The sequence below is a fragment of the Pan paniscus genome, chromosome 18 (genome assembly GCF_029289425.2).
Source record: "Pan paniscus chromosome 18, NHGRI_mPanPan1-v2.0_pri, whole genome shotgun sequence".
NCBI classification, from domain to species: domain Eukaryota; kingdom Metazoa; phylum Chordata; class Mammalia; order Primates; family Hominidae; genus Pan; species Pan paniscus.
In genome coordinates, this window is record NC_073267.2 from 22,784,985 (window position 1) to 22,795,962 (window position 10,978).

Sequence of the window (10,978 nt, forward strand, 5' to 3'; positions counted from 1 at the left end):
GGCTGAGGTGGGCGGATCACCTGAGGTCAGGAGTTTGAGACCAGCCTGGCCAACATGATGAATCCCATATCCATTAAAAATACAAAAATTAGCTGTACATGGTAGCACACACCTGTGGTCTCAGTTATTCAGGAGGCTGAGGCAGGAGAATTGCTTGAACCGGGGAGGCGGAGGTTCCAGTGAACAGAGGTCATGCCATTGCACTTTAGCCTGGGTGACAGAGAGAGACTCTGTCTCAAAAAAGCAAAAAGAAAAGAAAACCAGAAAATAGATACGAAATGGATGGTCAAGCATATGTGGAGAACGAGCTGTGTAGAAAAATTATCACCTCGGTGTTGGTCATAGTGTTTATGGTGTGCCCTTGACACATGTAGATGGATATGTCCATTAAGAAGTTGAATATTCATTTATGCATTCATGTGGCAAATATTTTTGAGGACTTATTGTGTCAAGAGTTCTATTTGATGTGATCAATAAATCACTTTAGGAAAGCTCTATAGGCTGGGCACAGTGGCTCACGTCTGTAATCCCAGCACTTTGGGAGGCCAAGGCAGGTGGATCACGAGGTCAGGAGTTTGAGACCAGCCTGGCCAATATTATGAAACCCCATCTCTACTAAAAATACAAAAATTAGCCGGGCATGGTGGTGGGTGCCTGTAATCCCAGCTACTTGGGAGACTGAGGCAGGAGAATCGCTTGAACCCAGAAGATGGATGTTGCGGTGAGCCAAGATCGTGCCACTGGACTCCAGCCTGGGCAACAGAGTGAGACTGCATCTTAAAAACAAAAACAAAAACAAAAAGCTCTGCACACTTCAAGATAACACAGAAAAACAATTCAACAAAATCGGGTAAACAATAAATGACCCAGACTAGTAACTTAATAGAGAAATTGAAATTACTTTTTAAAAAATCAAACAGAAATCATGGATATGTAATATACAGTGAATAAAATGAATAATGCAGTAGAAAGCATTAACAGCAGAATTTATCAAGCAGAGAAATATATCTCAACTCAAAATAGGTTTTTTGAAAATATACAGTTAGATGATTAAAAGAAAAATTAAGAGGAATGAAGAAAGCTCATGGGATTTATAGAACAGCATCAAAAGAGCCAGTGTTTACATTATTAGAGTTTGTGAGGAAGAAGAAAAAACAAATTGTTGGAAAGCTTAAAGAAATAAAAGCAGAAGATTTTCCAAATACTAAGAAAAACATAAATATCCAGGTACAAGAGGGTCACATATCTGCATTCGGATTCAATACAAACAAGGCTACATCAAGACATTATAATTAAATGGTCAAAAATCAAGCACAAAGAGAGGATTTGAAAGCAGCAAGAGAAAAAAAAAGCAAATAACATATAAGGGAGATTCCATAAGGCTAGCTATAGGTGTCTCAACCAGGACCTCATAGGCAAGGAGAGAGTAGGATGACATGTTCAAAGTACTGAAGAGAAAAAAACCCTGCCAACCAAGATACTGTATCCAATACTATGTTGAATAGGAGTGGTAAGACAGGACATTCTTGTGCCAGTTGTTCTTGTGCCAGTTTTCAAGGGGAATGCTTCCAGCTTTTGCCCATTCAGTATGATATTGGCGGTGGGTTTGTCATATGTCATGTCATGGCTCTTATTAGTTTGAGGTATGTCCTTTCAATATCTAGTGTATTGAGAACTTTTAACATGAAGCGATGTTGAATTTTATCGAAGGCCTTTTCTGCATCTATTGAGCTAATCATGTGGTTTTTGTCTTCAGTTCTGTTTACGTGGTGAATCACATTTATTAATTTGCATATGTTGAACCAACCTTGCATCCTAGGGATGAAGCCAACTTGATCATGGTGGACAAGCTTTTTGATGTGTGGGTGGATTCAGTTTGCCAGTATTTTATTGAGAATTTTTGCATTGATGTTCATCAAGGATATTGGCCTGAAGTTTTCGTTTGTTGTATCTCTGCCAGGTTTTGGTATCAGGATGATGCTGGCCTCATAGAATGAGTTAGGGAGGAGTCCCTCCTTTGGTCACCAGCCTACATGTACCTGTAGGAGGTAGCTAGAGACCCCTATTGGGAGGTCTCACTCAGTCAGGAGGAAAGGGATCAGGGACCCGCCCAAAGCAGCAGTCTGGCTGCTTATTGGTAGAGCAGGTGTGCTGTGTTGTGTGGGACCTTTCCTTGTTCGGACTGCCTGTATTCTTCAAAGCTGACAGACTGAAGCAGCTGAGTTGACCAAACCACAGAGATGGCAGCTGCCCCTCCTCCAGGAACTTGGACCCATCTCAGGGAGACTCTTAACTCACTGCCATTTGTTGGCTGGGATTCCAAACCAGTAGGTCTTAACTTGTGATGTGACGTGGAAGTGGGGCCTGCAGAATGACACTGCTTGGCTCCCTGGATTCAGCTTCCTTCCTAGGGATATGTACAGATGGACCTCTCACCTTGCCAGGGATCCCAAGGCTAGAGTATATAAAACTCCTGGGTCTCTGTGTGTGCCTGAGTGGATGCTCTGTCAAGACTTCACACAGCTCTGTGTATCAGACCCAAGGCCCTGGTGGTGTGGGCTCATGGGGGGATCTCTTGATCTGTGGATTGCAAAGATCCATGGGAAAAGCGTGGTTTCCTGGGCAAGGTCTCACCATCACTCGCTGCTTCTCTTGGCTAGGGGTGGTGGTTCCTTTGGCTCCGTGTAGCTCCTTGGTGGGCCATCTCCACTCCCTGCTCTTCTTTGTTCTCCATGGGTCGAGTTTTTAGCCTAGTTGGTCCCAATGCGAGAACCTGGATATGTCAGTCAAAGGTACTAAATTCACTCACCCCTCTCCGTTCCTCTCCATGAGTGCTGTGAACCGCAGCTACTTCTAATAGGCCATGACGGATCAGGTCCCTCTGCAAACATTAGACTTTTAGAAGGCTCAGTTTTCTTACATTGGGCATGTCAGCTGATAATTTATTGTACCTCAAATCCTGCCCTCAATAATTGCTATGAACTCCACATAATAAGATGATTTCATGAGGAATAAATCTGAAAGCATTAACCGTGTCATGGATACCAAAAAGAGTGGGTTAGCGGTTTATATCTCCTTTCGTATTGACCTCCTCTATTCACCCCTCCACAGTATATAATTAAGTAAATGTAGTAACATTTTGGCGATTTCAAATGAAGCCTGTAAGATTATTCACCTGTCCTATTTTCCTTTCTTAGGTAGTGTCTTAAAACATGAAAATCAAGGGATCCTTAACTACTACATTCCTAGCAAGGACAGTCGCTGGGGAAAGGTGATGGTAGAAACCTTGCCCTTCTAACATTGCATGTTAAGAGAGCACTAACGATGGGGAGTATTTGGGATTCGGGAATGTGGAATGGGAGCCTGGCATTATTGGAGGAGTAGCACCATTAGGTTGCTTTTCAAACACCCCTAGAGTTTAATAGCTTCAATTTCTTCCCCTGAATTCCATTATTACTCCATATCCATCAAGAGAATGGGAACAGAGAATGGCTTCCTCTCACTTTCTCAATTCTCTGTTCTTCTACCTTCTCACCTCTCCCTTCTGTGCCTTTTGTCCTCCAACATACACTTGATAGGAATTGGGGGAGTGGAGGAGAGGCTTATCTGAGTTGGGGGCTGAAGGGGAGATTGCAATGGTAACTGTGTTTTTGTTGCTGTTGTTAAAGGTGTTTGGCATTTTGGAGGAAGCTAAAGAGCAATTCGATTTAGAAGACTATTCTGTCAGTCAGATCACACTGGAACAAGTCTTCCTGACCTTTGCTAACCCAGAGAAAGCATCCAGTGATGATGAAAACGAGGTGCCATGAGATTCAGTTACAACCAGTGACCCTTGTGTCTCTCATAGATGACACCTGGATGCATAGGGGGACCTTCCTGTGCATGTATATCTTGGTGTACATATATTTATGTAATAAAGCTTTTCCCAAAGGAGAAAGTTTGTCCCCTTCATTGCAGATTTAGATGAGCGGCCTGTGTATCCAGCATGCTCAAATCCAAAGACATTTGGTGAAATTCCCATTTTCTCTCCTTGAGATATGAAAGAGCAGCATTTATCAGGGTTGGGACAGGAACCTGTTCCTGAGTGTTCTGGACATTTGAACAGAAAGATCCAGTAATGATGGAGCTGTCAGATGGGACAGCCCAAAGAACAAGAGCTTTATGTTTCAGCAGTTGAGTTATGGATAAGAAGCGCATAAGGCCTGGATCACATCAGCTTTCCCATGGATACATACACACACACATTCACACTCACACACGCGTGCAGATATACATGCATATAGACATATATCTAATATAAATTCATCAATGTTGGAGGGCTGAGTTGGGTTACTATTTCAGACATCCAAAATAAAGTTCATATGCTTCAGTTGAAAGAGAATTTTTGCACCAAGAACATTTGGGATCCATGACCAGAAAAAAAAAGGATTATTTAAAAATAGTGTGTTTTCTTTTCTACAATTGTCTCACCTCTGATAAAGAAGAAGGAGAAATAAAGTGGAGAGAGAGGGACACAGAGATATTTTCTTCTGATTCTTGCCTAGGTAGATAGATGGAGTCCCCCATAAATAATATGAGAAATCTAATCACCTCTTCAGGATTCATAGACAACTAGGATGGTTCTTGCAGAATTGCAAGATGAAGAGAGTCTATAAAGGTGCTCTATTTTGGGGTGGCTTGTTCAATGTTTTCAAATCCTTAATTGGATATTGTTTATTATAAAGTGACACCCACCAGATGCTTACTGTTCTTTGTTGTTGTTAGATAAAGAGGGGATTTGAGTTTGTTTCTATGAAGTGTCTAGGAGCATACGAAGTCTCCAATTAAAACAAAATTGAGCCGGGCGCGGTGGCTCATGCCTGTAATCCCAGCACTTTGGGAGGTTGAGGCGGGTGGATCACCTGAGTTCGGGAGTTCGAGACCAGCCTGACCAACATGGAGAAACCCCGTCTCTGCTAAAAATACAAAATTAGCCGGGCGTAGTGGCACATGCCTGTAATCCCAGCTACTAGGGAGGCTGAGGCAGGAGAATTGCTTGAACCTGGGAGGCAGAGGTTGCGGTGAGCCGAGATCGTGCCATTGCACTCCAGCCTGGGCAACAAGAGTGAAACTCTGTCTCAAAAATAATAATAATAATAATAATAATAGAATATAGCTCTTTCTCTGGTTCATAGGCTATGCTCACCTGAGTGTAAATCAACAGAGGTGTTTGACTAATTGCTAAAACAATACTCATTGCAGTCTCCAGGTTGGCAGGGTGGGGAAAGGCTTTGGTTCTGGTTCAGCCTTTATATGGACAAGATGTTGTACAGGTTTAACAGTGCAAATACCTCCATGGCGGCCATTCCCCCTGGAGTTCTTGATTAATGAGAAGACCATGTCATAATCTAGTACTCCTCCAAAATGAGTAGGCTGTGGAATTTCATTTCTAACTTCTTTATCCCCAAGATCATTAAAACTGAATTATGGAACCTACTATTCCAATGTCCTACAATAGATCTGACAGCTATAATTTTGTAGCCCTTTAGAAAAAAAATATCTTGGTAGGACTCTTAAAAGTATGGCCTGGAAGACTGCAGGTTTGCCATCTTATCCATGGTTGTCTAGTGGGATAGATGACTTGGGTCTTTACTTAATGCAATTCTTGTAATTAGGTTAAGGTCAAGAATTGGTTATTGTCCTGAATTTGATGTCTTGCTAGAATATATGACTGCTCAGGAAATAATGATCATGTATGCCAGATTATGGGGAGTCCCTAAGCCCCAGATTCAACTGTATGTGAAGAAATGGTTGAATTCACTTGAACTGGAGCCTCATGCTGATGAGCTTATCAACACCTACAGGTGAGTCATTATGCTGCTGCACTTTTTGTTGATGCTGCTAATGTTGAGGTGCTTTCTTTTGTCCCTGCTGTTTGAAATGAAGTCCATAGCTCCACCTATGCTCCTTTTCCCACAATTACCTAATTACGAAACTGTCTAATGTTCTACTAGGTTTCAGATACGAGTAGTAAGGCAGATCAATGTAGCTTCACGTCGTCCTTTTGCAGAAATGGAACAATAAATCTTAGGTTTTTTTGAACTGTAGCTTCTGAACCTCAAAAGGGATCAATTAAGAGGGAGTTTAGGATTGCTAAAGCAGCTAGAATTTGAAGAGCAGGGTGATGATAAAGACGAAGCGGGGGCCCAGAAATTTGAATGGGGTTTGCTGTGAGTCATGAGCTGGCCTGTGCCATGTGCAAAGGGAGAGATGCTGTGAGGCCTATCAGAGAATGGCACCTGCTAGACTGAGAACTGAATGTGTTACCGGTGGAGGATATCTGAGTTACTGGCAGTGAATCTGTGTACATCTGCAGCTACCTCAATTCTTGCCTCCTCAGAAGAAAGAAATCAACAGAGGGGCATAAGGCAGAAAAAGAGACTAAGGCAAGTTTCAGAGCAGGAGTGGAAGTTTATTTAAAAGGCTTTAGAACAGGATAAAAAAGGAAAGGAAAGTATACTTGGAAGAGACCCAACCAGGCACTGAGGTCAAGCGCCCTGTTTAACAGTAATCTTTATAGGCTGGCCCCTTTCTCATGATTCTTCCCTTAGGGTGGGCTGCCCGCATGCCTGGTACCCCCCTCACCCTTTGGAGGTGAGCATGCGCAGCGTGTTTAAGAAGTTGTACCCATGCTCATCGGAGACTTTCTTCCCTATTCTGGTGGAGTAACCCTGGAAAGTCATACTCCGCCATTTTGTCTCTTAATGCACATGCCCAGGAAGTTGCTTCTCCCTGGTGTCTGCATTCAATTAACACTGTTAATTTAGTGCAACGGGTGTGGACTATCAGGAAATGGCCTCTCCAATTTATCTTTTTTTTTTTTTTTTTTTTTTTGAGGCAGAATTTCGCTCTTGTTGCCCAGGCTGGAGTGCAGTGGCGCGATCTCGGCTCACTGAAACCTCTGCCTCCTGGGTTCAAGTGATTCTCCTGCCTCAGCCTCCTGAGTAGCTGGGATTACAGGCACCCGCCACCATCCCTGGCTAATTTTGTATCTTTAGTAGAGATGGGGTTTCTCCATGTTGTTCAGGCTGGTCTCAAACTCCCGACCTCAGGTGATCCGCCCGCCTTGGCCTCCCGAAGTGTTGGGATTACAGGTCTGAGCCACCGCGCCTGGCCCAATTTATCACTTTTAGAGAGGCAATGTGATAACTGCCAAATCATCACCCGACATTCCTGGTGGATGGGGGGAGAGCCCTCTCCTGTCCCGCTCATACCTGTCTAACTACCTGTAACAAAGGTAGACCCAGAGTTTACATAGTGCAGAGAATGTCGGAATTCTTACTGAGAGCCACAGTAGAGATACCTTACTGAGCACCCCTTACAGTTATAACTCCAGAAAAGCCATGCCTTAGAAGTAAAGATCATGTCCTAGAATAAGATCAAAAACCTAAATAGACCCACCCTAATAAAGAATAAAATAAAAGCCTGACAGAATCAAAGGGAGCACGCAAAATATACGAAAGCTGGGGAAAGACGTTTACTTCTGTAAACCAAATATCTGAGACAGGTCTCAATCAATGTGGAAAGTTTCCATTGCCAAGGTTAAGGATAAGCGCCTGAGAGGTATGTCTATGCCTTTCTCCAAAGATGATTTCAAGGGCTTCAATATTTAAGGAGAAAGGATTGATATGGGTGAAAAGGAAGAAAATTTGAAATCTTAATTCCAGCTCTTTGGGAGGCCAGTCCAGTGGACTGCCTGAGGTCAGGAGTTTGAGACCAGCCTGGGCAACATGGCAAAACCCCATCTCTATCAAAAATATAAAAATTAGCCAGATGTGGTGGCATATGCCTGTGGTCCCAGCTACTCAGGAGACTGAAGTGGGAGGACTCCTTGAGCCCAGGAAGTACTGGAAGCACTCAAACGTGAGTGACAGATCAAGACTGTCTCAAAAAAAAAAAAAAAAGAAAAAATTTAAAAATGTGTGGGTATACAAGAGACAAAGGGTTGCATCCCCTTGAGTCTTTGATCAGCCTTTCACTGAATATACAATTTACATGTGAGAGGATGGGCAGAGGAATACTCACTTATGTCATTGTCTGGCTCAGAGAATCTTCATTTTTTTTACATAATACAATGTAAACAATAGGGCAGAGGAAGCCATCAGATACATATTTGTTTAAGATGGACTTTGAGTTCTGTCCTTTGTCCTGCACCTGTGAAAATAAGCTATCAGGCCTGGTGCGGTGGCTCACACCTGTAATCCCAGCACTTTGGGAGGCCGAGGTGGGCGCATCACCTGAGGTCAGGAGTTCGAGACCAGCCTGGCCAACATAGTGAAACCCTGTCTCTACTAAAAATACAAAATTAGCCGGGCATCATGGCACATGCCTGTAATCTCAGCTACTCAGGAGGCTGAGGCGGGAGAATCTGCTTGAAACCAGGAGGTGGAGGTTGCAGTGAGCTCAGATCATGCCATTCCACTCCAGCCTGGGCAACAAGAGTGAAACTCTCCAAAAAAAAAAAAAAAGGGAGGAGGGAGGAGGGAGGGAGGAAGGGAAGGAGAGAGAGAAACAGAGAAAGAGAGACAGAGAGAGAGAGAGAAAGGAAAGGAAGAAAAGGAAGGAAGGAAGACAGCTATCAATTTACATTGCCAGGGTGAAATTCAACAGAACTCTTTTAGGGTAAAGATCCTCAGATCCACATGGAATTGCCCTGTGGGCAAATTGTAAGGTAAGTTATGTAGCTTTTTATCCTTATAGCTATCTTATTTAGGAATAAAACGGGAGGCAGGTTTGTCTGACATCATTCCCAGCTTGAATTTTCCCTTTGGCTTAGTGATTTGGAGGCCCTGAGATTTTTTTTCCTTTCACACTTCCTAACTCATTTTATCTATGACAGAAAAATGCATGAATGGGGGGAATGAAAGTGACAGTTAAAGCCAGTATCACTCTGGAACATAAATGCACAAATCCTAAACAAATAAGTAGCAAATTAGGTCTAGCAATATATTAAAAGAATAAAACATCCAGACCAAGTTGGGTTTATAACAGGAATGAAAGGTTTATTTATAATTTGAATCAATCAATATAACACAGAATAAGACCAATCTGTTCACCTCAATACATGGAAAAAGTATATGTGACCAAAAACAATAATTATAGAATATTAGAAATTGATATGAACTTTTTTTTCCCCCCGAGACAGAGTCTCGCTGTGTCGCCTAGGCTGGAGTACAATGGCGGTGATCTCGGCTCACTGCAACTTCCGCCTCCCAGGTTCAAGCAATTCTCCCTGCCTCAGCCTCCCGAGTATCTAAGATTTCAGTCAACTGCCACCACGCCCAGCTAATTTTTGTATTTTTTTTTTTTTAGTAGAGACAGGGTTTTGCCACGTTGGCCAGGCTGGTCTTGAACTCCTGACCTCAGGTGATCCACCCACCTTGGCCTCCCATAGTGCTGGGATTACAGGCATGAGCCACCGTGCCTGGCCCAGGGAATATTTCATCAGAGATAATACTTGACAGGGTAGGATTCTGAAAGGAATGGGGAAGGAAATGCCAACATCGAAATTATGCATTGGGGAAGCCATGATTAATGCCTCTGGCCCTAAGATGGCAAGGTAATGTTGTTCCCAAGTATAAACCCACATCACCTTCCTCTGGTGTGTTTTACTCCTACTGTTGCCTGCTTTCTCTTTACATTCTCCCACCCCATACTCACCGCGAGCGCTCAGGCTAGGTAGTTAGGCTCCATAGAGTCAAATTGGACCCCACATTAACGAAACTAACAATTCGAGCTTTCCAGCAATGAACTCATTTGCTCTTCCATGTCTACTCTTTTCCTGTCTGCTGGTTTCCTCTCCCAGGGCTTTCAGTGTGTTCTACGCAGAAACCAGTTCAAGGACTGGGTTTTCTTCTGCAATAAAATGCTGAAGTTGTGGCAGAGACCTCCACAGTGAGAACAACCACGGAGTTGGCTAGGAGGTGACATGATGTGGAAGTGGTGGATGTGTCCACAAGATGGCACTCCTAATTTGTAGCTTAATGCTTAATAGGACATTTTGCAATTGACAAACTTGGGATTTTATGACTTATGTAGCTGATATCATGAATTATGTTTCAAATCCTGCCACATTTTGAACAGAATTTATTTTTGCCCCTTTCTGATATTGGGTCATAACCTAAGAATGAGAGGACATTATAAGCAGGGGTGTGTGTGTGTGCGCGTGCGTGTGCACTTGAGTGTGGAGACTTTTGTGTTCCTCCTACCTGACCTGAACTGTTGAATGATGAAGTTACAATGACTGGACTCAGGGGTGCAGCTAGCTAACTTGGGAATTGGGGTTTTGAAGTACTGGAGACAGCTTTGTATGCCATGTTAATGAATTTGAACTTTATCCTGAAAAACGTGGCTGTCGTTGAAGAATTTTAAGCAGGCAGGTAGCTTGATCAGAGCACTGCTTCCCAGATTTCACTCAGTGGTACCTGTATAACACATTCATGATTTTTGCTGTATCTCCGTATCATCAAGTTACTTAACGTTTTTACACCAACTTTTATTATTTTATAAATGTACTTAAAGAGGAAATTCACTACTAGCATTGCTTGCCATAATCAAAATAAATATATTATTAAAATGGAACAGTGCTAAATAAGGTGTACACATGGACATAGAGTGTGGAATGACAGACACTGGAGACTCCGAAAGGTGGAGGGGTGGGAGAGAGGTGAACGATGAGAAAGTACTTAATGGGTACCATGTACATTATTCGGGTGATGGGTACACTAAAAGCCCAGACTTCACCATTACTGCAATATATCCATATAACATAACTGTACTTGCGCCCCTTAAATTTATACAAATTTTTAAAAGGAAAAAATGGAAGTGTTCATCTATGTACCAACTTAAAATCACCTCACGCACCACTAGTGTTAAATCTACCACATGTGGGGAAACTGTGTGGTATGAATTGGGTTGAGGGCGTCCCCAGCAGGCACAG

The 10,978-nt window shown here is 42.8% G+C and overlaps 1 protein-coding gene across 3 annotated transcripts in view; it reads left to right on the forward strand.

Annotated features, from left to right (window-relative positions):
* The window catches only part of LOC100975037 (phospholipid-transporting ATPase ABCA3-like), a 29,779-nt gene extending 19,159 nt beyond the window's left edge, over positions 1-10,620 (forward strand). The window contains exons 10-11 of one of the 3 annotated variants that reach the window (XM_055099960.2): positions 3,198-3,271; positions 3,669-3,948. In XM_055099960.2, coding sequence (XP_054955935.1) covers positions 3,198-3,271; positions 3,669-3,809 — 215 coding nt within the window. In that variant the 3' untranslated portion in view covers positions 3,810-3,948. Of the gene's footprint in view, positions 1-3,197; positions 3,272-3,668; positions 3,949-5,701; positions 5,844-9,184 lie in introns of those variants that run through there. The other 2 variants (XM_055099959.2, XM_055099961.2) reach the window with 2 other exon arrangements.
* Positions 10,621-10,978: the final 358 nt, after the last annotated feature.